Consider the following 27,268-nt stretch of genomic DNA (forward strand, 5'->3'; position numbering starts at 1 on the left):
TAGCAGCAAGTTACAGTATATCTTAGTAGACCAGTTCCAAATGTCAAAATGACTATAACTATAAGAGGTAGTACGCTCTTAGACTTCTGTTTCGGTTCTAGCTAATTACAAGTTATACAGGCTGATTTTTATCATATAGAAGGCCCCCCTGGTCTTATGTCGGCGTTCCTGAGTAATCCAGCTACATAATCTAACGCGGTTACCAGTCTGCTTCACATGTCATCTCAGATAGTTTAGCCATGAAGAGCCACCAAGGAATCAAGAGATTGCTCTATATTGCCCACCCCGGCGTGCTTCAAATTGCTTATGTCTTAACCAGGCTACATTAACCAATATCTTCGGGGCGGGTTAGTATGTATTCTATACCTAAGTTGTTCTCCCTTCTGTCTGTAGCTAAAATTAAGACTGTTTGCCCTTGTCTTTAAGGCTAAAGTCTCCCCAGGGGCTAGCCCAAGAGCTATCAGTCGAAAAAAAGACCACCACTATCAATCAATGCATACAAAGCCCCGATGTATCCTGTCTTCTAATCGACCCTTGGAACGGCGGAGCGGAGAGACTCAGGGCGCGGGCGCGTCCCGCATCTCCGCCCCTCACGATGACTCAGCCCACCGCTCACCGGACTGTCCACCACCCCGCGTCTTTGCGATCTCGGCCCTGTAGTTGAGGACGCAGCTGGTTCTCAACCGTTGACTTCTTCAAACGTCTGCCCACAGTCTTTTTCTATTGAATTCGACCTCGGAAAGTCTCAGGTAGGAAGATGGAACCCTCAAGGACATAATTATACCTTGCTAATTCGGCAATTGAGAGGCAGGATCCAGCGAGACGGAAAAAAATAAAATCCCTACCCCGCCATCCAGGAACAGACGCCCGATATCGACCATCCACGCCTCATCTGCCATTCCTTCAGGACAACGCGACTCCGTCAAAAATGGCAGACCCCGTCCGGCTCACCGTCCTCATCTCCGGCAGTGGAACCAACCTTCAGGCTGTCATTGACAAAACCAGCCAGGGTCAACTCTCCACCCAGATTGTCCGAGTCATCTCCAACCGCAAGGATGCTTTTGGCCTTGAGCGGGCTCGCAAGGCCAACATCCCCACACGATACCATAACCTCGTGAAATACAAGAAGCAACACCCTGCAACACCGGAGGGGATTCTGGCGGCGCGCGAGGAGTACGACGCTGAATTGGCCCGGCTGGTGCTCGCCGACAAGCCAGAGATGGTCGCTTGCCTGGGATTCATGCATGTGCTGTCACCGCGGTTCCTGGAGCCATTAGAAGAGGCCAAGATCAAGATCATCAACCTGCACCCCGCTCTGCCGGGTGCCTTCAATGGCGCGGTAAGTTCTCATTCTCTTCTGTTGAGCTTTTCTTTTAGGGTGTATGCGGTTGGCTTGTGTGGCTGCGAGCCGGGGGCTTAGACATGAATATATCTGACTCCCATCGAACAGAATGCTATCGAACGTGCCCATGCGGCTTGGCTGGAAGGGAAGATCGATAAGACGGGTGTCATGATGCACAAGGTGATCTCGGAGGTTGACATGGGCACACCCATTCTTGTGCGCGAGATTCCGTTCATCAAGGGTGAGGATGAGGATCTCCACAAGTTCGAGCAGAAGGTGCATACGATTGAATGGGGAGTGGTGATTGAGGGGGTACAGCTAACGATCCAGGAGATCCAGGATGAGAGGCAGCGGAGGTGATTTTCTTTGGATCTCGATAATTTACGTTACCATTGTGGTTAAGATACCAAGATACCAAATCTGAATTTTAAAATATTTACTCATTAGCTGCACCTTGTAGGACCAATTCAGTCTTACTTCGCTATCATTTGTGATATGTTTCTGCTGACTGCCCGTGGTATAGCTGAGCTGAGCCTGAGCCCAGACAACCTTACCTAAGGCAGTCCCGAGTCAAGCTTGCCAACTTCCAGAAATGGATGGATGCCTTAAACCCGGGTCCGGCGTGACTTCCTCGGCGATTAGCCCGCCCAGAGAAGTTTCCAACTTCTATTGAGTATCTTTTCCATGGGAACAAGAAACTCTGGATTCAGTCTATTTGCTCTATCGTTTCCGTATGTCTCAATTTGTCAACAGAGGGGCCGATCACTTGAATCATGCAACCAGACTATTACGGTTCGATCACCTCGAGCCAGCGGATGGCTACGGTATCCTGCTTGCTGATCGTCGTTGCTGCCGGCGTGCAGCCAGCCTTCCAAGTATCACCACGACGAGGATCCTATCCTCATTCTCCGGCTGTAGCCCGCACTTCAAAGTCTCGACTCATATTCTTGACGTGATTTATAATGTTGACCATATTGTCGATGGGTGGCACCTCACCAGGATCAACCGGCGACGCCCACTTCCTCTGTCCGTACAGGCTCCAAAACAGATGCCTGAAATTCGAATGTATCTGTGCAAGGGTTTTCAGAGGAAGGTGACAAACGGTACTGGTGTCGGTGACTGAGACCCTGGTCACTGTGATATCATGCTGCCTCAGCAAATAAGAAGGCTAGGACCATATTCACTGGGAAGTCTCCGAGATCTTCTCGGCTCTGATTTGATGGTCATGACATGGGAATTCTGACTGCTTCATCTAAGGGACTCCACTCTGCAATAAGTCTCCGGGCCTGCTGGGAAAGAAATCTGCCACCTCCTCCACCCGGTTCTAGATACCATCATAGTGGGCGGTGATCATGATTATCATGGGCTTGAGACCCCTGGCTGCATGATCCCAATGAGTCCAGGATGCGCAAGCCTGTTAGCTCTGAACTTAAGCTTGCCTGTGTCAGCAGGCTTGGGAAGCTAGATTGATTCTCACGCACAAGCAACCTGCATCCAAAAAATCACTCACCATGTTGTCTATGTGCATTAGTCCATGGGAGTGGGCAAGCGGAACCGCTCACATCCTTTTTCTCGTATCCTTATGTGATGATACCCCTCATTCGAAGCCTTAATCTGAGCTTCAGTTCTGCTGATAGGCTGGCCTCGTGGATCTAACGGCTGATTTGCATCGCAAGCGCCCAAAAGACAACTAGGCAATATACAGTGCTTGGTGCGTGTCTGTCCACGTACGCCATCAAGGAGAGCAATGAGAACGCATGACTACTGAGGAAGGATCATTAGTGCAGCTCATGAAGGGCGTTTGTTGGTCCCTATTAGGAAGGTCTGGGCAGTGGTTCCACCAGAACAATCATGATATGACGGCTAATCCAACGATGAATCGGCTTCTGACTCGACGAACTCCCCATAGCAGTCTTAAGTCTGTGGAGCTGAATCCCTGGTCTTGCCTGAATGCAAGGATACACCTAGAGCAAGTTTGTCTGGCAGGCACACTCAGTATGCAAATTTTGGGGCACCGACAACGTCTCCTGTAGACACTTGATAAAATCATTGAACAACCAGGATGAGTAATCCGAGGTAACTGTACAGTTTGTCCTTGAAGGCTTCGTTGGTACTAGACAGGATTCTAATTGAACCAGGATACACTCTATATGAAGCCTTTACGGTCAAGCCTCGATAGCCAGGTCTTCCTTTTCTTCCTGGAAGAAACATGGACTCCACTTCCGAAGCCGTTGGCTGGCATGGTAGCTAATGATGGTAGCCTGTGCGTCCGTACCATTGACTTATGGAATCTACCGGTGTCTTTTAGTGGGTATGCTTCCTGACTGATTGGCTCCTCGGGAAACTCGAATTTCCGTGGTGATGATCCCCGAGAATTTATCTACGACCCCCTTCCAGAGTTTCCAATCAATCTTTTCTTTTGAGGCCCATATGGTGGCCCGTCTCTTCAAGTTTAGGTCTATGACAATCATAATGTGTGGCACGCAATTTGGGTGAGCAACAGCACCCACCGGCCAAATCTGGGACGGTCATACTATTCATAACTATCGGTCACTCTAATCGTTGGGTTGCATCACGCGGACAGGGGCCAGAAGAAAATCATCCATCTCATGAAGGAAAGAGTCAAGAAAACAGCCTTGGTGGGCACATCCGTTCGGACTTCCATTTCCCCTTCATCCCCCAGGTTGGCTAGCCATTTCTCGGATTTTGCTAGCTGACCAATCCGCTGCCTGTATATTTGCCTGTCCACTCTCCCGAGGGTCTGATTGACCCATGGGGATAGGTCTAATCGACGATAGTGTTATTGCCTGGAGGACCGGTGGCGTTAGTCAGTGGTCTCACGTCAAAATCTAGGTTAGCTGCTCCCTGCCCCCAGCAGCGGAATGACTAGTCTTCATTGTTTGGCAGAAAAGGGAAAGGGGGTGGGAAGAGAGAAGATTAAAGAAAATTAAGAGTGAAGAAACACTATGAAGAGCGCAGTGCCATTGGATCGGTGCTGTGACCTGCTTCACTCGCGGTGGAGGAGGTCGGTCCTGGCTACCCTGATACGAGTACGACTAACAATTCCAGTCCACATGGGTGAACCCACACTCAGCTTGGCTAATTTGAGCTGCATGCTTGAGTGTATCTGATTCCTTCGTGAGAACTACCACTTCCTTCACCGACGACTTATGATGGATATTAGCATGCGACCGACGACACCCAGAGGCAAGCCTGTCACCTTGTTACCGCATACGCCAGTACCCATACGAGGCAAGAGAATTTGGAACCAACTGCAAAAATAAAGCGAACAAACGGGAGAGGCAAAAAAATTCTGGACACGAATAAAACCCTGCTTGCGCATGACATGCGATATTCTTACTCAGTACATCGTATGGTATGAGATCAACCCGATTTAGGGCTTGTGTGGATCTCAGTGACACGACAGGCTGTGCTCTACGACCAGGTTGGACAAGGCCGTCATATCCGCCCACGCTGGGCTACTCTGGAATTGTCGTACTAGCCTAGCATTTATTTGGTTCGACCCAGTCATCAGCACCGCACACTTCAGCTGTCAAACTCAAACCGTCTTATGTGTCGATCAGGAACCTCCGAGAAACCCGAAATCACTTTTGCCCCCCTTGTCCCCGGCAGTAATTCCGCGGCATTGTTCCCTTGCTTACGACGCCAAATTGGATACCTCGTTGCAGCATTCCAGCCATTCTTCAAAATTCTTGACACCCCTTATCTTCTTTGTGGTCGGGTCGGGACTATAGGTCCACGCTTGCTCAAATTGCTCACTTTGTGGGGAAGCTTAATAACGGATGGCGACCCTGTTGGCTATATTATCGGCTGTTATGAACGGCTACCTCCAGCTTTCCAATGATGTATGAGGAGCCCCAGGTTGGCTTAGAGCTTTTCCGGGCTCACGGACGAACTTCTCGGCAAATATCTCCCAAGAGTGTGTTTCAGATTTGCCGAGGCGATTCGGGGAGTGTAAAAGTGGACCTCCAGCGGAGACGTCCGTTGGAATGGTACGGCGTTAGCGGTAGTTGGTCCATCGAAAAAGGTTTGGCTGCCTCCACTGCCATTTAGTCGTCTACCTTGGAGAGAACGTGCTCTTTATCCAGCTTGCTTGGTTTATTCAGTGTTGTGCAAGATAATGCTCGACGGCTGGACGCTGGTGTCGTCGTTCCTCGGCTTGCAATCCTGGCTGCAGAATCCTGATACTTTATGTTAGGTACTTTATGGCTTTTCGATCCAGACCTTCCCCAGCTCGGCACAGATTAATGGCTCTGGACAATAGCGAGGATTAGAGCCGTGATGACGTTGCCACAACATTTCTTGCAGCTACCTGATACCTTCGCTATCGTGATGTTCTACCCCCTTTCTCTGGGGGGTGAGGCTGACCGTTCAAATCTTCAAATCCTCCCAAGGAGCTGAACAAGATCCACTCACACCAATTCGCGCGTGGCTCTTGGGTGGTCATAGTCCACGGTCTCTCGAGACGCGGCTAAATTGAGATGAGTTAGGGCTAGCTGGAACATCATCCGGCCGTATCTCGTCCGAGTCAAACCGTGGTCCCTGTTACTTCTGCTTCTCGGATTTCCAGGGCACAGTCTACGGAGCACCCTACAGTCTCATGATGTGACAGTCTACGATGCACTGGGGACCCTCTTGAGAACGCCGTGACTGCCGGTGGGGATCTGCAATCTCCTGGAGGATAATCATATCCATGGTTATTCCTAAAATGGTCCCCGAGAGGAAAGGTCTCGGTCTCCATCCTTGCCGTAGCGGGAAATCGGATCGTAATAGACAATGAACAATGACCTATCGGGACTTTTGAAGGATCATCCGATGGAAACTGAGACTGGGAGTCCATCTGGGAGAAGCTCAGTCCGAGATTTTTAAAACCAGAACACCTGCCGTCGACTGGCCACAAGAGATAGGAGTGACGATCATTGTCCGATCTAGAATGGCCCACTCCCCGGCTAGGCTATCGAAAGGAGGAGAGGCACGCTGCAACAGACTCGAGTCAGCCCTTTCACCCCATGAGTAAGTAGCCTAATACTTCAATTTAACATCCTCGGAGATCGGAGATGTTGAGTGAGATAGAATAAGGTGCGGTCCAGGGAGTTCTAGCGCCGGAGAGCCAGCAGAAACAAGTAAAGCTGACTGGAATGTTCCCATCGTCAGGGGACTGTCTCAAAGTCTATCTGATTTAGTGTGACAGTCTTTGGCAGGTCTGACTGGGGCCCGGTAGATTCGGGTTGTCCTTGTCATCATCATCTCCGTCCCTTTTCGGTTTTTTTTTGTTTGATTCTGGTTCTATTCGTCTCGATAGCTTAAGCTGGAAGATGAGCTCTGGTGGTGGTGGTTGGTGGTGAGCGGCTCTTTTTGAGTAATTTTTGGATTTTGGATTTTGGATTTTTTTTATTAATCCCTCCCCCCTTGTTATAGAGAGAGAGAGAGAGAGAGAGAGAAGAATACAAAAGAAGCAGTAGAAGAAGCTTCAACCAAGTTCCGTCCGACAGAGGCAGAGAGAAGGACCTCCAGGCTGCCAGTGGGCTAGACACTAGACAGGCAACTTACCCCATCCGGCCGTTCCCTCCATTCAACCCATCCATCCATCCCTCCATCCCATCCCATCCCATCCCATCCCATCCCATCTGCTCTCCGCTTCCCGACTCTCACTCACACTCACACTCTTGTCTCTCGTTCTCAAGTGGCATCCATCCATTCATCATCTGGACTCTCATTCCCTCTCTTTCTCTCCCCTCTATTGTGCTGTATATTCTTCCTTGTTATTCGATCGTGTGCTCTATATACCTTGTTAATCCTTACGAGCACCTTGATTGATTCGTTCACCTCTTTCTCCTGTCGCTTTCCCCCGCTCCGGCCCTCCGCTGCTGAATCTCTCGGTTCCGCCAGCCACCAACCAAGAAAACAATCGACTTAGGCTTCTGATCGAATTATCAACGGCTATGCGGATCGATTATACTCGCTATATCCGTCCATAGGCTTGGAGCTGAGCTTGTACAGCTAATGCCAGCTCCAGTGACGTCGACCTGTTTGTCTACTTCGATGCTAAGACCGACATGGCCTCATCATACCCCCCCTCTCAGACCACCATGACGGGCTATATTCCTGGGTCTGTCTCGTTCGCAGAGGCCCAGTCGCATCACCAGCATAATCCCCTCGCGGCCTATTCAATCCTGGGCACCAACCACTACCCAGAGAGCGTCGCATATTGGCATAATCCCGCAGCGCAACCTCAACCGCCGCTTCCCGCCGCTTCCTATCCGTCGGCTCCCCCGAAACCGCAGTCATTGATGCAACCCACCCCCGATCCGAAGAAGCACAAGCGTACCCGCAGCGGCTGTTTTACTTGTCGATCCCGCCGTATAAAGTGCGATGAAACTCGCCCTATCTGTGACAGATGTCGGAAAGGAAACCGTGACTGTGTCTATCCTTCTACCAACACTCCGGGCGCGTCCAAGTCTGCCAGCGCCCGCGGCACCTCCAAGGCGCGCAGCAGCCAAGCTCGCGCAGCAGAGGGATCGACCAGTCCCCGGGAATTGGAGGACGTGCGTGCATTAGAGATCATAGCAGACGAAGAGGAGGAAGATGCGGATAGCGTGGGGTCCAGTGCGCATCTGTCTCCCACATTAACTCAAACCCCGGCGGTAGCAGCGCGACCCAAAGCCAATGTGTCCAAGAAACCAAATGCTCAGCCGTTAAGGCGCCGGAAAGGGAACTCCTCCGTTGCCTTGGACACCACACCCTTGCGTACCGAGACTAGCGCATCCCCTTCTCCCTCTACGGAGACCTCTTCGCACGTCGAGACTCTCAGCGCCCGGTCGGCCAGTCTGGGGGTTTATCCATTGGAGTCAGCAACCGGTCTGTTGGCTCTTGCTCATATCCCCGATGACTTGCGTTTCTACCTTCGCTACCACTGCGACTTTATCACATATCGACATTATTTCCTCCGGCCATCTAATGATATCTTTGTCCGACATTCTATAATCGAGTTGGCGTTGCAGTACGAACCACTTCTGTACGCCGTTGTCGGATTCGCGGCGTACCATCATTGCGTGCAGACTGGGACCGGTCGACTTTATTCGTTTCTGAAATACTATAATACTGCCTTGAAGCTTTTACGAAAATCCCTCGGCTCAGGTGAGCCGCACAATGAGGCCACGTTAGCCACCGTCCTAGTGCTCACTACCTTCGAGGTATGGCTCGTATTTGTCATAATCATTCCCTCACGGTCTGTCATGCTGATCCTATCTTTAGGAATTTATCGGAGACTGGGTCAACTTAATTGACCATCACCAGGCGGCCCATGCCTTGATGCGAGAACTCTTGACACCTGGTTCAATCAACACGAACGAGCTCCACCAACATATTTTTCTTTGGTATGCGCGCTTTGACGTAGTGGCGGGAATCCTGGCGGGTAACGAAGCGGTTTTGAGCCGGGAATGGTATGTTGCGAAAGAGGAATATGACGCTCAGCAGGCGGCAAATGACCCAGGCAATGTGGACAAGCAACTAGCTTGGGCCATGTCAATCAATCGTCGATTTGGACTAGAGATGGCCTCCTTGTATGCCAAACTGTCACGTGGCATGATCCCAATTGACGAGTTCATTGTGCAAAATGAGCTACTAGGACAGACTCTGGAGCGAATGAGGAGCATTCTGGTCCAATTTCAAGATTCCGAGTACACGGTTCGGGATTATCCTCATCGTGTACCATTGACTGAGGACGATGTTGTGGATCCATATGAGCCGGGCGGCATGCATTATGGCCCTCTGTGGGAGGTCAACGTCGTGTGGATTGATTACTTGTCCACCAAGACCATGTTCAAATATCAGTCGTTTCTGGCCCTACGTCAAACGTCAATCACCGAATTGGAGGAACTCTCCTTGGAACAGTGTCGACTAATGGAGTCAGTCGATCGTTGGCCAGGCAAGGAGAACGGTGCCATTATGGCGTTCAAAAACAGCATTGGCATGGCGGCTATGTTCCTCCCCAAGCAGGAGAAATATATCATGTGGGCGCGGCGGAAGTTCGCCTCGCTGGAACAACAGGGGTGAGTGATCTCTAGGGGTGGGATATTGATACGGTGCTGACGCAATTTTAGCTATGTTGTGGCAGCCCGATTCCGATCAGCAATGGCGGCAATCTGGCAACTGCCGGAAATTGACCGCTGGTGGCTTCCCAATGACGAGAATTATCCAGACCTTATTCGCGAGGTCCGCGCGATGACTGAAGAGCGCATCACGCATCCTCGCGATCACTTCCGGGAGGATGTGCGCGACATGAAAGCGTTGTTCTGGAATATCAGCCTAGATGATACGGAGAGTGATAATAGTCCGGTTTCAGTTCCCCATGCGGCAGATGCACGGCCCACATGAATCGATGCTAGTCCAATATAACGCTATATCACGATCATAATATAGATCGGCTCGGGATACTAAATAAGGCGGGGAAGGTCGAGCGACTGAGGACGTGATTGAGCGAACAGCGCGAGATGTGTCTAGCCCTCCTCGATTTCGACCCCATCTCATAACGACCATTGCGTGGGCTGATTGATCGACCTTCTGGGCTGGAATACCTATGTCATCCGACCCACGTCCTGCCCCCCTGCCTCGTCTCGACTTATATATAATTTTGCTTCTTGGATACCCAGCTTTGTACACGAGGCCGGGGAGGGGGGCTGATAGTGGGGATGTGCGTGCCTGTTCGTGGAGGTGAAGCTGAAACCGACCGGTGCGGACTTGCAGACCCCACGGCGGTCAATGTATATACTAGATGTGATAGTACATGTGGGGTGTGTGCTTTGCTCTGCTCAGGCGGCAATGTTTCTGCTGATTAAGGCATGTCATGCCATACATCACACTCAGTTGGTGATATGTAAATATTTCTTGGCGGAGGATGAGTGATGCACACGAGGTCTGCACGGTGTATCTAACATTCGTATATCTGTACATGTGCACATGTGGTAAATCTTACCTTCTGGCGAGAGAAATTACTAGTGTGAATAGTCCTATGGTCACTTGCCCAAGTTCGCCCTTTGATGTCGAGATGAGAGCACGATACTATGGCAAAGAGGAGGCTAATGTTGCTTTTGCTTGGGTTATGAGCTAGATACATGTAATATATGACGCAAGGTCTTACGTAGTTAGTCATAGAAACAGGCCGGGTGGCGCAATGGTAGCGCGTTTGTTTTCGGCACAAAAGGTTGCGCGTTCGAGTCGCGTCCCGGTCGAATTTTTTTGTCATTTCTTTTTCCGTGGGCACTGCATCCACGAGTACTCTTGGAGTCTTCTTCCTCTCTCTCTCTCTTATGTGTATGGCCTTTTCAGTTTGATTATTTTGTCGATATCTGTCTATGCGGTCTTCCTTCCTCCTCAAGCCTTTTTTAATTGAGCCATACCAGGCTTCTTCCTCCATTGTCGGTTTGCAATGACACCAATTGCCAATTGCAATTGCTAACTGTCAATCTAGCGATTGTCCAAGCTGGAAGGAGCACTGCAATCTAGCTGGCTAACCGGAAACGGCAAGTAGGAAGCGGGCGTTCTTTAGCCGTCGATCCTCTTATCGTTTGCTGCTTTGCCTCCCGAGTCCCAACTTACTGATTATTCAATCTTCAATCACAGGTCACCTTCGTATCATTCACTCACTCATCCCCCCTAACACAATGCAACACGGGAGTCAATGGTCTCGCAGCTCGGACCAATTACGCAGATCGCCGATCGCCCTGTGATCCGAGGGCGGCTGTCAGACATCCAGGGCTATTTTGGAAGGGGTTTCAGCCCAGCAAGCCCGAGTCAGTACTGACTAGTCACTCCAGATCCGGGGAAAACCAGGGACTGCCACCGACAGGACAGGGTCCAGTCCCTGAATAATAATAGCGAGCAGCTGGCCATCCACTTACTTTCCACTGCCCTCCTTCCAGGTCCCTTCCTTCTTGGTGGTCACTGGTTACATCTCATTCTTTCTGCCCATCTGGCATCTTTCCACCCCCCATAATAATGCCAATACCAATGCCAACCCCCCCTCGCTGGATGTTCCATAAATACGACTCTTGGCTGGTCGTGCCAATGCCTCCCTTGGCACCCTTGGCGTCTCAGTCCGTCCAACAATCCACCCCCCCCCCCTGAGTCGAGCAAACCTGCTTTTTCTTCCCTGATGGTTGCCTACTGCTGCTGCTGCTGCTGTTGTTGTTGCCGCTGTTGCTGCTGTCGTCCGTCCCTTTCCTACTCTCTGAACATTCCTCCACATTCACCCCGAGGCGACATACACACGCCACGCCCACCATGCGTGCCCTATCGCGCTACCTTCACGAGCTTCCAATTTGGCTGTGTCTGGCCAGTAGCCTAGCTCAGGCTAATCTTAACATCCAAGTCAACGATGCTGGTAGGTGCCCCGAACCCTCAATGAACCGCAATTGTTCCGCTCATCCCGCGATGCTCTGTAGACTCCCTCGCGACTGCCGGCACGGCCATCGCCGACCCCATGATGACCTTCTACCAACAAAATCAAACCGAAGGCATCCCCGGAAAGCTCACCGACACCTGGTACGTTGCCGGCAGCATGTTCATGACCCTCATCCAATTCTGGCAGGCGTCGGGTGTCGATACCTACAACTCGGTCGTCTCGCATGACTTGATGTTCCAGGCCGGCGAGAACTACGACTTCTTCTCCGCCAATTACAGTCAGTGGCTGGTATGGTCCTCACTTTCCGGTATGGTGGTTCCCTTGGGCAGAGCGGGACTAAATAAATATCAACACAGGGTAACGATGATCAAATGTTCTGGGGTTTGGCCGCGATCACTGCTTCCGAGGCTGGCCTACCCGAGCGTGATGGCAAACCGTCGTGGACCTCGCTCGCACGCGCCGTGTTCAACATGCAGGTCAATCGCTGGGATAACGAGACCTGCAACGGAGGCATGCGGTGGCAGGTCTGGCCGTACCAGGCGGGGTACACCATGAAGAACGCCATCTCGAACGGAGGCCTGTTCGAGCTGTCGGCCCGACTGGCCCGCTTCACCAAGAATGAAACGTACGCTGAATGGGCGGAGAAGATCTGGGACTGGTCCTCGACGACCCCACTGCTGAACACCAACCTTACGATCTGGAACATTGCCGATTCGACGTCCAATGAGGCCAACTGCAAAGACGCGGGTAACAACCAGTGGACTTACAACTACGGGACGTATCTATCGGGAGCGGCCTTCATGTACAACTACGTACGTACTGTGCGGGCGGCAAGTTGAGAGATTTTGCTAATATGTGTGTCAGACTAATGGAAGCGCTGTATGGGAGGAGCGCGTCAGCCGCCTGCTCGATTCAACCTTTGCGAAGTTCTTCCCGACCCAGTTTAGCAGCACCAATTACGGCAACGGTTCGGTTCTTTCGGAGGTGGCGTGCGAACCGATCTTATCGTGCGATCGCAACCAGCTCTGCTTCAAGGGTTACGTCGCCATGTGGTTGGCGTTCACGGCGATCCTGGTGCCGTCCAAGAGGGATCTTATTGCCCCCAAGCTCGCAGGGTCCGTCGAGGCCATCGGCTTGCAGTGCTCAGGTACGGCTGATGGGATGAGCAACTTGTGCGGCGTGCGCTGGTACCAGCCCTCGTGGGACGGCTCGCTGGGACTTGAAGTCCAGATGAGTGCGCTGGGCGGCGTCACGTCCCAGCTGATGCTGCTGGCCAGTCAATCGCCGCAGACGATCGACACCAATCCCAATGCCACAGAGCACCACATTGACACGAGCGCCGACGAGAAGAACCCGTCAGAATCGAAGCCCATCACGACGGCAGATCGCGCAGGCGCGTGGATTCTGACGATCATGTTGGGAAGTGGTGCGATTGGATGTGTGGGTTGGCTAATCAAGACACAATAGTCTTTCTTTTTGTTGGGTTTGTTTCCAAGGAGTTACTGTTTCCGATTGGGTGTTCTGTATACCACATTGTTTTGTGTCTCTGTTTCTTTGCCAGCATATTCTTCCAAGATCCCCCCTATAGAAGCCAATCGAGTTGTATAGTCCGAGTCTTTACACGTGATGATCATGATGGTGGTGGTGTTTCTCCATTTCCACCGGCCACTTCTCCAAACTCTCATACCACTGCAACCCCGAAGCCCAGAGAAACGCCCACGACCCCCAGAAGGTCGCCAGACACGCCTGATACTGCATCCCCACCAGCCCGAACACGCCGCACAGGGTGAAGCCAATTCCGCCCACCAGATTCCAGACCCCGATATGCCACCCCAGCACCCGCCACGCGGGCCGATCCCACCGCTCCTGCGTCTCGAGCGTGAACAGCCCGCCGCTGACGACGAAGCACACCCCGCCCACGACCTGGGGCACCCAGTACACCCCGTCCGTCAGGGGGAGGCTCATGTGCCCGAGGATGCCAGGGAGGCCGGTGAAGCCCGCGATCCAGAAGATGGTGGCGCCGACGAGCTGGGCGAGGGAGGCCAGGAAGCCGAGGTCGTGGAGGTAGTGGTTGATCTTTTTGGAAGTGCGGGAGGCGGATGTATTGGTGGTGGTAGCAGCAGCTCCCGCAGAAGAACCGGCCAGGGCCGTGGCAGTAGCGGCCTTCTTCCTGCCCGACGACGACGATGACGATAACAGCCCCTTCCGATTCGAATGATGACATGTACAGGTTTCCGTACTGGGGCGGAGGACGAGATTGCCAATCGCTTTAGTCGTATCTGATCCTCGTGATGGCGGTGGGGGCGGGGACGGGGGCTGTCCTTGCTGAGCAGTACCCCCGGTACCCCCAGTACCCCCGTCACTCTGCTCCTTCCCCATCCCCTTCTCCCCCAACCCTACCGACACCCCGGGCCCGGCTCCGTGCCCCAAAGGGTCCGCAGGGTCCGCAGGGGAAACAGCAACATCCCACCCCCAACACGACCCCATCCCCAACTCCCCATGGCCATGGTCATGGCCATGGTCATGGTCATGGTCATGGTCATGATCCCCAGGCTGACCAGAACCCCAAGCCTCAACCACCAGCCCCCAACTCCCCACCTCGAACACCGCCGCCCCCACGAACGCCGTCCACCCGCCGCCCGCGCCCTCCTCCCCCTGGAACACTGTACCGGGATCCTGCAGCGGCAACCACACGAAGAACGCGTTGACGATCCAGATGGCGGAGCCGAGCGTGAAGGTGACGGCGATGAGGTACGAGAGGTCCCAGTAGGGGAAGGTGGTGAGCATGCTTTTGAGGGTTGCGAGGATGATGCGCGGGTGGGTGGTGGGGGGTTGCGGTGTTGTGATCACGGGCACGGGAAAGTGGTGATGCTTTGGGGGCTCGGCGTCGTGGGCTTGAGGAGGGGGGCTGGTGGGAGTGCCGCTGGTACTGGCGGTGCTACTGGTGGTGGTGGAGATGCGGAGGGCGTGGCGGCCTTTGCGCGTGTCGCGGGAGCGCCAGAGCCGGTAGATTTGGGGGTGGGTTGGGCTGGTTGAGGACAAGGATGAAGAGGAGGAAGAGGTGGTGGTTCGGTACGCGGCATGAGTTGGGTTGAGAAAGGGGATTGCGCCGGTGACGTGGGTGAGGTGGAGGTGGAGATGATGATGATGATCGCCATGGCCATTGGGGTGGTGATGGTGCTGATGGAGGAATAAATGCTCCGGCCCAAAAACGTCCCGACGGTGCATGGTGAATTCTTTCGATTCGGACAACTCAGGACAAAAGAAACAATCACAAAGGATAGGGAGAAGAAAACAAAACAGGGTTCAAGGTTGGCTGTCGTCAACAAACTGCACTACCAAGCATTAGTTCCGTCCTAGTAGTTAATTTCGTGCAATGGCCTGATTGGCCCCCCCGGTCCTGATAACAGTCACAGTCAAGTAACATAAGAGATGCATTATTCGCGGTATTCAAAGTCTTAACTCCTACCCACACAGACAGGGTCCGTTACCCTCCAGATATGCATGTGTGTGAAGCAATCAATAATCCTCCCCATCCCAAAGCATGTATAGATCCAGCCGGTAGTATAAATCCAATTCTCCCGTCTCCAGAATGCCGACGAGATCCCCACTTCAATCGCGGGCCCAAAGACTCTCACTGATGCGATTGCAAGTCCTTCACCACATTGTACAGCTCGTTTGCCAATTCCTCGCTTCCCGTCTACACACTCCATTAGCACATGCTTCCCTTTGGTCAATTCGTGGAAGGATACTCACCCGCAACAGAAGCGGAACCGATCGGCCCTCCTCCAGACTGGCAAGGTGAATCTGCTTCGACTTGGGCGGCTGGCCCTTTGCGTCGCCGACCGTCATACCCTTGAAGATGGGCGTGTTCAGCATCACCCGCAACACGCCGTCGGCACGCATGATCATCCGGGCCGCTTTCTTATCTTCCACCCCGTCCGTCAGCCGTACGTTGACTTTGAATGTGCCAATGCCGCGCTCCTTCCACTCCTTGTTGCTGAATTGGAACAGTTTCGCTTTGCACGAGAAGTACGTCTTTTCATTCTCCTCGCCGGTTTCGACTAGACAAACGTTAACCCAGGGACCTCCCACTCCAGGGTTTGAACTTACTGGGTCGCTCAAAGAACCGCTCGTCCGTCTTGTCCTGCTCGAACTCGGCAGGCCCAGCATCGGCCTCCTCTGCTTCTCCTTCCTTCTCATCATCTTCCGGCTGACCAAAAGCGCTAGGCTTCGAGCTGCCTAGCACACTGGGCGCCGCCGGAGAAGCGAAACTCGTAAGCGCACTCTTAGGCGCTGCGGATCCAAAGCCACCACTGAATCCCGCGAAACCAGATCCCAGGGAAGCGAAGCCGGACCCACCGGCTGCAGATGCAAACCCGGTAGCAGCGGGCTTGCTCGAGTCTGAAGGCGTCGACGATTTGAAGATAGAGGAGGAAGTCGAACTACCCAAGGTGCCGAAAGGCGATTGTTCCGACTTGGCGAACGCCGCCATGCTAGACGCCGCAAAGGCCAAAGATGATTTGACTTCGCTGGGGTCGGAGGACTCTTGCTTGCTTGCACCCAAGACCCCGAAAGGTGATACGGCCGAAGTGTTAGCAAATCCGCTAGAGATTGAGGCCTGCAGACGGATTAGTGGATGTAAAAGGAACACAACCTTTCATGAAACACCTACTTTCTCCCGCTCCTGTGAATCATCCCGATGTCTTTTCTTCTCAGGTTCTCCCTCTGCAGCCGACTTCTCCGTCGCAACCTCCTTCTCGGTAGTGGACTGATCGACGGGTTCCGTGGTTTCCGCCGGCTTGGCCTCGTCCTTATCCAGCTGGTCGCGACTCCGCTTCTTCTTCGGACTCAGGATCTTGCGTGAGAGGTCCTCCGTGGACTGCGATGGCGCGTCGACGGTGACGACATTGCTCTCCTCCTCCCCCTCCCCCTCCTCTGTATTCGAGTCGCGCGATCTCTTTCGTCGATGTCCCGAGTCCTCATCCATCTTCTCAGGTTGATCCTCATCGAAAGACCGTTTCCGGCCTCGGCTGCTAGCTCGACTGGTCTCCCCCTCCTGTGGGCCGGCGTCGTCGTCGGCCTTGGATACTGAGGTGATGGATGTTTCCTTGAGCTTGTTGCGAACGGGGCGCTCTCCGCCGTCGTTGTCCGATGCTTGGGAGTCGTCCGCGACTGAAGAGGAGAGATTAGTGGTCGTTCGCGGGCGGGTACTATATTTGAACCAGCTAGAACCTACCCTGAGCGGATATCGAGGGCTGGGGAACTTCCTCTACTACACGCGAAAAGAAATCTCTTGTCAGGATAAACACACGATATGGAAACCAAGGTCGAATATGCTTGGAGTATGTACCTTGTGCCCCACTAGCATGCTGCTGCTCCGGCGCCATCTTCGATCGAGGTAGAAAATCCCGTGTTTAAATTGTAGCAAGCGCGCGGGGAGTTGACACAACCTCAGCGTGTGTGTGTGTGTGATCGGATACTTGGATTAGGACGATTGGCGGGTGGTGACGTGGTGGACAGAAACCGGACCGTAAACAAACGCAGATTCTGTACTGTCTGAGATACAAGCAAAATCGACGTTAGCTTCCAGCAAAGCGAACAAATTAAATTAAGCTGAAGCACGCCGGGGCCAGCAAAACCCAAATTCGATCGGCCTAGGAGAAGGGCCGAGGCTTATCTGGGTCTGCTTGCGGGAAAGAGACGACTGGCTCTCTGCCCGCAGCATTTCTGGGCTGCGGGTGTAGGTAGGAAGGAATGGAGGGGAAACTCCTGATGTGATCGTCGCTCTCCATAGGCGGGGGAAGAGCCACCAACGACTTACCTAAAAATCGAACCTTCGAACCTCGTAGGGGGAGTGTTAAGGGGGGTTCTGGGTTTGCGCGGAGGCTGTTGAGGGTGGATTAGACGTCAGAGCCGGCTCACGATCGCCCGAAAGCTGCTCGTTCCGTGGATAGAGAGTTAAGTGTGTTGAAGGATCCTGGGCGAGACGGGGCTGAGGAGCTACCGGCAATGATGGTAGCTGAGTTCAGTTGAGACTGAAACGAACACCCAGGGGGGTAAAGTATAGAAAGAGAGAGAAGAAGAGAGCGACAGCCAGCGGTGTCGAGGGCGAGCAAGCAAGCAAGCGAGGTGCGAGCGGGTGAGTTGTTGTTGGAGGTCAAGTTGGAAGATGAGATGGCCCGGGCTGTTGTTGTGTTGGCGCCCTCCCCGGTTCCCGTCCGTCCCCATTGACTTCCCTCCCGTCACCGCTCGCTTCCCCTCTACTACTAAGTTATCATCAAGACTATTGGGATTAATGTCCCATTCGCAAAATGACAGATTGGCTGCAAACATTTTTCAGATAGAAAACGCTACTATGGAACAGAAAAACACCAGAGCAGTCCGTTCAATGGTCGGCCTCGACTGGAAACGACAACACAACCCCCCCCGGACATCCACCTCCCTCTTCCTCTATGCCTAGCTTAGCTATAGTTCCTCCCTTGCTCAGCACCACACTCCCACCACCCCACCCAGTTTGAAGCCCGCATGCGCCCTCTCAACTGATAAAGCAGAGACATCCGATAGCCACATAGAACACAAACAATGGATAAACCGCAATCCCGACTCGGTTGCGCACCACTCCCGATCCGCCTAGGATACTCACGCCCGCCGCCAACGACCACGCCACCAGCACCAAGTAGACCGGTATGCGCGCAATGGTCGGCAGACCCAGCGCACTGAGCAGAGCCGCGATGACCAACGGGAACAATGTGTATCCAATGATACAGACCGACTGGAAGAAGGAGCTAGATCGACGGAAAACCCCCCCCTGTTAGCACATGATACCCAAGAGGAAACAGAAAAACTCACATATTCCCACCCAGCAACTTAATCTGCAACGTCACCACCGCCTCACCGATCCACACAATCGAGAACACCCCGGAGAACACCAAAGACGACTGCTCTCCCTTGGCGCGCATCGACAGAAACATACTCAGCAGCAGGCAGAAAATCAGAGGTCCCCTAACCATCCAATTAAAGAATGTTAGTATCGTAGTCAAAAACCACTCCCAGCCTTCCCGTAGCGCAAGGGGATAACCACAGAGAAAAAAAAAATGGCGTACCAAAGATCCCAATCCCTCAACCCTTCACTCATACCCCCCTGCAACACGACATCAGCATCCGGCCACCTGCCCACCAGATTGCGAACGCCGCCGCCAAAGCCACTGGCTTCACCCCGTTCCGCCGCCGCCAACCCGCCTCCACCCCGCTGCAACATGCCTCCGATCAGGTACTTGGGCCACAGCACCTGCCGCATCTTCTCCCACACGGCACGCAGGTCCCGCGAGAGGGTCTCCCACACAGTCTCATCGATGGTACTCTGGGTTGCGCGACGGTCCTCGCCGGGAATTGATGAAGTGAGGTAATTCCCCGCGAAGTTGCTGCGGCCACCGCCGCCGCCGCCGCCGCCGCGTGAGGTGCTAGATGCTTCGCCTTGGATGTTGCCGCGGAGCGGGGTCCGGTCGGTAGTATCATGGAGGGGATCATCGGCTTCGATTGCTAATGCTTGCAAAAATGCGCGTTGCGCGAAAGGATCACGCGCGCGCGCTGGGAGTTAGCTGTTGAATGCCCCTACCAAGGACGTCCCCGGACCACCGTGTTTGATGCAAACTCACCCTCGTCGGACTCGATCATGTCATCATCCAGAATGGATTCATCGTCGTGGAGATCCCCGTGGGAGTAGAGGGGTTGTTGTGCGCTGGCCATGGCTGGCAAAGTAGGGGGGTAGTGGTATATCGTGAGCTACAAACAACGGGGGGTGGGCTCGTTATAGGCTCCGAGAGGGAAAGCTCAGGAACCGAATCCGAGGACAATAGAGGGAGAAAGAGTAGGATAGTCACTGCAATCACTGCACGTTCGCAAAGTTACCGGTGGATCACCTGGACAGTCCGGCTGTACCCAGAGAGAAAAGAGATGGCGAGCAGGAACAAGAGTATAGCTCGGATTGAGTGAAATGGGAATGGAATGATCGATTGCTCTTCGGGCCGGTTGTTGTGACGGACGGAGGAGAGGCTAGAGTGGCATTCATTCCATTACGTACGCACTCCACGGGCTGAAAGCGGCAGGCGGAAACCCTTGGAGGTCCCGTCCGATGCGATGGTCTCGCTATCAGTCTATCAATCTATCAATCTATGCAATAAAATAATTCTCCGATGGACAAGACTGATCATCGTGATGTAGAAATAGACTCTGGTACTTTCATTTACACCGAACAACTGCCTCCTGTATACCACCGATCATCTATACAGAAGAGAAAAAAGCATGTTGTTGTACAAACAAACAAGACCTATATACCAACGCCCTGGAAATGCTATAGATGACAAAAGTACATGTTGGGAGAGGTGATGATGGTTCTATACAGTGCCGAGACTAATCCGCCTTCGCATCGGCTACCTCTGTCTTTTCTTCCACCTCCTCCTGCGGCTTCTCCTGCTTCTTCTGCTTCTCCTGCTGCTCCTGCTTCTCCAGCTGCTTCTCCAGCTTCTGGTCAAACGCTTCGACCTGGCTGGCAGTCGCATCCACGCGAATATCGCGAATGTGCCTGTTGATCCGGGCATGGGAGTATTTCTTGAGCATGCTTCGCTTCTCCTGCAGATCCGCAAGGAGTTCTTTACTCAAGAAGTTCTTGTTTCTGTGCCGCTGCACCAGCTCGTCAATCACTCGGCCTGTCTCGTTCATCGCCTGGGCAATCTTCGAGCCATAGAGCCCGAAGGTCGAGTCGCGGTTGTGAGGCGGAGGGAGGTCCGCCGTATCATATTCCTCCGTCTTCGGGAGGTACGGTAACGTGGCTTCGTCCAATTTCACGAGGTGAGGGAAGAGTTTCTTGACGGCGTGCAGCTGCAACCCCACGTACAAGCTCCGGCCCTTGTCCTGGAAGTTGCTCGCCCGAGCCTTCCAGGCACCCTCCAAGCCGAGCAACGACAGCAGAAGCTGGGGGTTCTCCTTCAGGGACTGGACGAGGTCGAGGTAGCCCACCAGAGCACGCGGCTCCGGAAGCACGAGCGCGCCCTCCATGATATCGAGCATCTCGTCGGCCAGTCGCAAGATGTTTCCATTACGAGTGTCGCGCCGGCAGACACTCATCGCAATGTGGAAGGTTTTGGGATCGGTGATCCCAGCGGGCACCATCTGGTCGCGGATCACCGCGATGGCTTCCCGGGTCGATCGGCTGTAGCGGAGAAGACGCAGATATTGGTGAATCGCCGCCGCGTCAGGCTTGATCAGGTCCGCGCGACCCTCGCGCGTTAGGTATTCCCAGTACTGTTTGCCAGGTCGCATTCCTTGCACCATGGTTAAGCAGGCCTCCAGCACCACGTCAATCTCTCGGTTACCGAGGGTAATCAGGGCTGGGGCTGAAGAGCCGTTGGCATCGCTGACAGGATCGAACAAGTGGTCGAAGTTCTCCTGCTCCTGCTCCTGCTCCTCCTCCTCCACGATTTCCGATTCCGATTCCTTGGTAGCCTCGGTTTCGATCGGCTCGTTGTTGTGGTTCACAAAGGGCAAATAGTCGGCATTTGGCCCGTCACGACGCTTCCCATGCCGCTTGTTGGCCCACTTGTCTTCGTATTCCTTCTCCGGCGAGGGCTTGTTGGCGAAAATGGGCAGTCCCGCCGTCTGGTTGTACAGAGCCAGCACCTCCCAGCAATTGTAGTCGCTGAATGCATTCAAGAGCAGCTCAGCCATCGAATGGACCAGGTGGTTATCGAGCTGCAGCTGACCTTTCTTCCAGCGGTAAACAACATCAGCCCAAACCCGCTTGCCTTCAGTGATGGCCGTCTTCCTCTTCTCGCAGTGCGGGCGGACATGTTTGGAGGGGATATCCTGCGTGCTACGCTCCAGGCGACTCTGAATAGCGCGCAGAATGATCGTGTAGGTGTGAGCGTTGGGTGACCCGGGCCCTTCCTCGGGGAGATCTCCCGCAACCCGCCACAAGGTATCCATGTCTTCCTGGAGCCAGCAAACCTTGAGCATCGCATTGCTGTGGATGATATCCCGCTCCACGTCCGGATTCTCCTCAATAGACCGATATACACGCATCGCGGCGTCCACATTCTTCGCCTTCTCCCGCGGATTATAGACACTGAACCCATTCATCATGATCGTATAGGTGTGGGAGTTGGGTCTGCGGCCACGTTTTTTCATCTGCGCAAAATTGCAACAATCAGCGAAAGCCCATCATCCACCTTCAAACCAAGACCCGCAAAGCAGAGATCCGACCGTCGCAAGACAACGTAGAAAGAAGACTGAAAGGGGACAGCACAACTTACATCCGTGTAGAACTTATACGCCGCCATGGTCGCCCCCTGTTTCATGCAATACTCAAAGATATGATTCCAGGCCACCATGCACTCCCGTCCTTCCTTCTGCGCCGCGCGCACCAGCGCCGCCGCCATGATGATCTCCCTCGCCTGCAGCAGACGACCTACCCGATCCGCCAGCCGCTTCGGGTCCGGCAGCCACTTCAGCTCCATCTCCACCTGTTTCTGCGTATGTCTGTCGCCCAGCAGCGAGGCCTCCTGCATCCGGAGCCGGGGCGAGGTGCCGACCTCCGCGACCTTGAGCAGCAACTCCTGCAGCTCCTTGTTCTTCTTGGAGACGGCCGCGGGCTGGTTCGGCTTCGGCTGGAGCTCCAGGAAGCCATTCCAGTATTTCCGGACCACTGCATCGGAGGAGGCGGCCCTGCTCCAGCTCACGGGTGTCGATGTGGGGCTTTGGTGCGACTTCTGTTGTTGCGAGGTGGGGAGAATGGCTCGCCGAAGGCATTCAGTGTTGCTGGTAGTGGTTGTGGTGGCTGAGGAGAGGGTGGTGTAGGCGTGATTGCTGCCGACGGTGGTGGTGGTGGTTTTGCTGTTCCGGGCGGCAGCTCGAGCGCATTGCGCACTGAGTGGAAGTCTCATCGCCATGCTCCGTCTAGTAGCAGAATTCGCCTGTAGAAAGCGCATCGGTGGAGCTTTGGGGGTTGTGAGTTCAGTGCACCAGCATGGAGGTAGGGTCGGGAGGGATGGTTAGATTCGGATTTTCGTCTGATCCTCGGAGCGTTGGAAACCAGACGTTATGGATTTGAGTTGACTTCAGATTAGCCCAGCAGTGACGGTGGCAATAGGTCCCCAGAAAATTCCGCGTGTAATGGGAGGCTGAGTGGTGAGGTGAAGGCCGGAGACGCGGCGCGAAAAAAAAAAATTGCGGAGATGAGGCAAAAGTTGGAGATATCTATTGCTTTCTTTTTTTTTTCTTCACCCGAACAAGGAAAGAAACAAGAGAATGGCGTCCAGTCTATTCAAGAACGACAGCTCCTAGAGATAATAACAAACTTTTCGATCTCAAGAAATTTCATAAGTACAACAAGACAGAAAAGAAAGAGCGTTGTTGAGTGCAGCAACGAGCTCCGGTATCTGGACCGCAAACTCCGCGGTGTTCTGAATCTCGGATTCATTTGAGCCCAGCTAGTCCAGACGAGGTTAGATTGCTGGTTACTCCAGAAGTGGTATGTTACTCCGCTTCCGAGAGGTCCTGCCTGGCCACGCCCATATTGATGCCTGAGGCATAGATGCAAGTATGGAGCCATTTCCCTCCTAGTCGTAGTCGCTAGACCGCGCGCCGCAGCGGGCGCCAGCAGCAGCCCGTTGCAGTACCACAGTGGGTTTAGTCCCGATGGTAAGAATGCTCTAGCGTTACTGAATCTGCACTAGTCTAACTGTTTAGGAGATTTAAAAGGCCTTTTTACTATTTTAGAAAAATTGTCTTTGCCTGTTAGGGTCATTTTACTCATAGTACCACCTAGCCTAGTACTATGACTATGCGGCGGTACGCACTAACTCACTAAGTAAACCTCAGGCAGCAGTTTCCGCCCGATAGGCTCTGGGGCTCTCGGGCGCTCAGACATTTCCACCCCCTCCCGATTCCTTTCCGCGCGACGCTCCGGGGAGGGGAGGGGGGGGGGGAGAGGGAAGGGCCGTGTACTAAAAGTATGTAAGCATCTAGTAACTTGGAACGGAGGGTTCAGGTACTCGCTAGTACTGAGCGAGGGTGCACTAGTAAGGCTTAAGCTCTTCCCAATCCCAACCTGTACCATTCCCACGCTCGGAGACTGCCGCTGACTAGTCGACCAAAAAAAAAACAAAAACCTTTGATTCGGATCTCATCCAGGAACCCTTAAATCCTCCCTCCTTAGCTTAGCTCAACTTCCAGGCTGACCTCCCCGACCCCCCCAAAAGACTACTACGCATGTAAGTAAATAAACGGTTGTTTCAGCGCCCCTCTGGAACTAAATCACCCGGCCCGCATTAAGACAAGACCGCGCCTAAGTCTCTTCACCCCGATTAGCCTCTTTTCCAATTCCCGGGATTAACTCTTAACATCCGAACCATGCGGGCAGTAGATCCTGTATATGCTTTCCGCATCAAACGAGTCAACCCGGGACCTACAGTAGCCCACATCTCTCTTGATCCTGTACGACAGGACTAGTGACTCGCCCTACGGCACAAGTACTGTAGTCACACCACGCTAGTCATCCAGATACATAGTAATCGCACGTTGCCTGCTTCATGGCGCTGACCGAGATCCCACTAACACAGGAACTATGAAATACATGCAGAATCAATGATCGTTGATTTCTCGCCTAGCCTTTTTGGGGGCGTCGCTCGCTATCAATCCCACGCGTGTGACCAAGATGGCCAATGTTGTGACTACAAGAGATTCGGGCCGGCACTGAAGCCACCCCTATCAATAGGCACATGAGCAAGTAGGTGTCATTGATACCAGGTCCTACTGGATTCACCAGGATCAGTAGATCATTGAGAAGATATGAAGGAGGATGTAGCAAATTCAATGAATGGCTGCAAGACTTCGACCATTAGGTCATGACCAAGAGAGAAAGGGTATGAATATGAATTTTGCACAGAATCGGGGACCAACACCCAGGGTAATATAAAGGCTGGTCGAAGCGAAATGGACACTGAAACTGCAGGAACACAAAAGCTGAAGATCAGGCATCACAGCAATAAGCCACATACAACATGAAAGGAGAAAGCCGTATAGAGACAATGAGGCGCGTAATTCACAGGGGTAAAACTAAGAAAAAAAGATACAGCTCAGATAGTGCAGAAAGCCCCGCCAGATATCCCAAACCACATTCCCATAACCGGTATTCGTTCAGGGAATATGAGACAACGAACCCCTCAATTAGACAATCTCCTTTTTTGGTTTCTCATGCGATCTAACTCAAAAACAACATAACTGGAACAGGAACGTAAGTCGCAGGGCCACTCTTGTTTGACTGGAGCAATCAAGGCCTGGAAATGGTATCATGTGCGAAAGAACTTAAAGAAGGATTAGGTCCGGGATGGCGATACGGGATTAGGAGATATTGTATTAGAATATGCAACCTGAGTCAAGTAAGGGAAGTTGAACATCTATTGCGGGTAGCTGGTCGATTGGGTTTCTGTGAAGCCATCATCGATCAGCTACAGACCTTGTAGAGCAAAAGACCCACAGACCTCCTGCGGCGGATATTTTCCTCGGAGAGTCAAGAGTCACCGAGTCATTCGGGTATGATGGTCGTAAATCTCTTTTTAAATCATGATGATGTTGTGTTTTTTTTTCTCTCTCTTTCTGTCGCGGTCTCTCATGACTCCTCATGACCTCCGGTTCTGATAATGCAAAACATAACGATGGACATGACTACTTACGTGGCTGGTACACTTGGCCCGCTTGCCCATAGGGGGAGTGAGGGTAATTGGGAGGGTAGGCCATCTGCCCATTACCCTGGTAAACCATGCCACCAGCAGCCGCTCCGTACTGCCCGGGCACCTGGCCATCAGCAGGTTGGTATCCGATCGGAGGGAGTTGAGGCCGAACACCGCCGGGGTACGCTGGCGGTTGGCCACCCTGGGCGGGATCCGCAGGGTTGGGCGCATCCACTGGGTTGGACTGAGCAGCTTGGGCGGCGGCACGCTCGCGCTCCTCAGCGGCCTTGCGCTGAGCCTCTTCCTCCTTCTTCCGAGCTTTCCATTCCTTGCGAATTTCCTTGAATTCTGTTTCAGGGAGGTGAATGTCAGCAAAGTGTGGCCGGGCAATAAGACTTGAAGAAGGGTTGGGGAGAAAGAAGTCAAGTATCAACGGGAAGCACCGCAAGGGGAAAGCATAGAGACATGCCATGGTGGGCAGAGAGGCTAAACACGCTTAACCTCCGCGCCGGCTTGTCACGCTACTGCGATCCGCGGCGCTAACGTAGTGTAACACGACTAGCGCGTGCCACCCGCACTAGCCCAATCGAGCTATTTGCGACTAACCAAAACAACGCCTCTGCGACTCTCCCCGAGACGGCGAAAGAGCGCCGAGAACAAAAAAACAAAACAAAAAGACACAAAAGAGACACCAACTCACCCTCAGGTGTACGCTTCGCACCATGCGATTGCATCGTCACATGCGCATTCAAGTGATTGAGAGTACCGTAAGCCTTCTCACATCCATTCCAACCGCACTTGTACATACGCTCAATCTCCTCATATCTCCGGCGAGGGCGTTTGTGTTGTTGCGCGCCGGGAATGGGAACGAATGAGTATACCTAGAAGAGAAAAACAACCGAATGAGCTTCTGATCAAAAACATCATGAAAACAGATGAAATAGCGCGCCCGCTTCCCACACCCCCAAAGGCCGGATAGTTCTCTTTTTCGCCGCAAACCCGATAACGCGGGAGGCATCCAAGACAACCGTTCCACGCAAGTGCGCAAGCCTTAGGAAACAGACGCCAAAATCATCAAAAACATACCTGGCCAGGGCGCGGCCCTGCGGTCGCAGCAGGGGAGGCGGGACCAACCGTTGTGGCAGGAGCGTTATATGGTCCAGGAAGACCGTGTTGATTGTGTCCATAACCATGCGACCATTCCGGACGCCCATACATCTGAGGAGGGGGAGGAGGGGGGTGACCCTGGTATTGAGCCATGTCATGGCCCTGCGGCTGATAAGGCGAGTAAGGAGGAGGATAGGTGGGGCTGGAGGCCGCGATTGAGGGATCTATAGGAACGTCTGCGTCAGACTTCACGTTCGTGTGATGATTGCGTGGGTCATGGTGTTGCCCATTATTGAGGGTGGTCATGGACGGACTTGTTGCTTGAGCCATACCTGCCGCACCACCGGCCTGGGTGTTGGGGGCGTGATGGTACTGAGGTGGGCGGGCGAGGTATTCGGGATAGGCAGGGGAGCGCGCGGCGGCGGGTTGGTTCAGACCGTAGTCCGACTGAGGTGTGTTGGATGAAGAGATGTTGGCGGCGGGGCGGACCTCGGGTTGAGGCGTGTACTGGGGAGTCGGGCGAACCTCCGGTTGGGGAGTGTATTGAGCAGTGGCAGCAGCAGAAGCCTGGTCTGCAGCGGGGAGTTCAGAATGATGAGTCGCGGCAGACAGTGGATATGGAAAGTGCGAACCTGACTGCGCGTACTCCGAAGCAGGTCTGTTGTCCAT

At 53.4% G+C, this 27,268-nt stretch overlaps 9 protein-coding genes and 1 non-coding gene across 10 annotated transcripts; 4 read left to right on the forward strand and 6 right to left on the reverse strand.

Annotated features, from left to right (window-relative positions):
* The first annotated feature begins 671 nt into the window (after positions 1-671).
* On the forward strand, positions 672-1,731 carry BO66DRAFT_388398 (phosphoribosylglycinamide formyltransferase). Its single transcript, XM_025646548.1, has one exon. The coding sequence runs from the start codon at positions 929-931 to the stop codon at positions 1,418-1,420; it is 492 nt and encodes a 163-aa protein (XP_025508165.1). The 5' UTR covers positions 672-928; the 3' UTR covers positions 1,421-1,731.
* Positions 1,732-4,510: 2,779 nt separating this feature from the next.
* BO66DRAFT_388400 (uncharacterized protein) lies at positions 4,511-4,720 on the reverse strand (the record flags this gene model as incomplete). The annotated part of the gene is made up of 1 exon (XM_025646549.1): positions 4,511-4,720. A coding segment is annotated over exon 1 (175 nt), but the record flags the coding sequence as incomplete, so codon positions are not given.
* A 2,699-nt stretch (positions 4,721-7,419) lies between these two features.
* BO66DRAFT_313253 (Zn(II)2Cys6 transcription factor) lies at positions 7,420-9,739 on the forward strand (the record flags this gene model as incomplete). Its single annotated transcript, XM_025643383.1, has 3 exons — positions 7,420-8,556; positions 8,618-9,414; positions 9,466-9,739. The coding sequence occupies 3 exons, from the start codon at positions 7,420-7,422 to the stop codon at positions 9,737-9,739; spliced, it is 2,208 nt and encodes a 735-aa protein (XP_025508167.1).
* Positions 9,740-10,521: 782 nt separating this feature from the next.
* Positions 10,522-10,593, forward strand: BO66DRAFT_t35. The gene has a single exon. It is a non-coding gene; the product is annotated as a tRNA-Arg (tRNA).
* A 695-nt stretch (positions 10,594-11,288) lies between these two features.
* On the forward strand, positions 11,289-13,307 carry BO66DRAFT_147248 (glycoside hydrolase family 76 protein). The gene is made up of 4 exons (XM_025642116.1): positions 11,289-11,744; positions 11,806-12,053; positions 12,122-12,577; positions 12,630-13,307. Exons 1-4 carry the CDS (start codon positions 11,645-11,647, stop codon positions 13,230-13,232), a joined length of 1,407 nt encoding a protein of 468 aa, XP_025508168.1. The 5' UTR covers positions 11,289-11,644; the 3' UTR covers positions 13,233-13,307.
* A 114-nt stretch (positions 13,308-13,421) lies between these two features.
* On the reverse strand, positions 13,422-14,885 carry BO66DRAFT_308661 (uncharacterized protein; the record flags this gene model as incomplete). Its single annotated transcript, XM_025643260.1, has 2 exons — positions 13,422-14,086; positions 14,324-14,885. Coding segments are annotated over 2 exons (1,227 nt in total), but the record flags the coding sequence as incomplete, so codon positions are not given.
* Positions 14,886-15,164: 279 nt separating this feature from the next.
* BO66DRAFT_468181 (Ran-binding domain-containing protein) lies at positions 15,165-17,575 on the reverse strand. The gene is made up of 6 exons (XM_025652631.1): positions 17,119-17,575; positions 17,005-17,040; positions 16,441-16,940; positions 15,879-16,386; positions 15,522-15,829; positions 15,165-15,465 (listed from the first exon to the last, which is right to left on the reverse strand). The coding sequence occupies exons 1-6, from the start codon at positions 17,153-17,155 to the stop codon at positions 15,400-15,402; spliced, it is 1,455 nt and encodes a 484-aa protein (XP_025508170.1). The 5' UTR covers positions 17,156-17,575; the 3' UTR covers positions 15,165-15,399.
* A 728-nt stretch (positions 17,576-18,303) lies between these two features.
* On the reverse strand, positions 18,304-19,514 carry BO66DRAFT_434719 (Yip1 domain protein; the record flags this gene model as incomplete). Its single annotated transcript, XM_025650792.1, has 4 exons — positions 18,304-18,553; positions 18,618-18,770; positions 18,872-19,355; positions 19,424-19,514. The coding sequence occupies 4 exons, from the start codon at positions 19,512-19,514 to the stop codon at positions 18,304-18,306; spliced, it is 978 nt and encodes a 325-aa protein (XP_025508171.1).
* A 513-nt stretch (positions 19,515-20,027) lies between these two features.
* Positions 20,028-23,148, reverse strand: BO66DRAFT_365780 (pentatricopeptide repeat-containing protein). Its single transcript, XM_025645228.1, has 2 exons — positions 22,076-23,148; positions 20,028-21,950 (listed from the first exon to the last, which is right to left on the reverse strand). The coding sequence occupies exons 1-2, from the start codon at positions 22,748-22,750 to the stop codon at positions 20,178-20,180; spliced, it is 2,448 nt and encodes an 815-aa protein (XP_025508172.1). The 5' UTR covers positions 22,751-23,148; the 3' UTR covers positions 20,028-20,177.
* A 2,339-nt stretch (positions 23,149-25,487) lies between these two features.
* Positions 25,488-27,268, reverse strand: BO66DRAFT_313396 (putative C2H2 transcription factor (Con7); the record flags this gene model as incomplete). Its single annotated transcript, XM_025643386.1, has 3 exons — positions 25,488-25,840; positions 26,193-26,373; positions 26,579-27,268. 3 exons carry the CDS (start codon positions 27,266-27,268, stop codon positions 25,488-25,490), a joined length of 1,224 nt encoding a protein of 407 aa, XP_025508173.1.

Source organism: Aspergillus aculeatinus (genome assembly GCF_003184765.1).
Source record: "Aspergillus aculeatinus CBS 121060 unplaced genomic scaffold BO66scaffold_4, whole genome shotgun sequence".
Lineage (NCBI taxonomy): Eukaryota > Fungi > Ascomycota > Eurotiomycetes > Eurotiales > Aspergillaceae > Aspergillus > Aspergillus aculeatinus.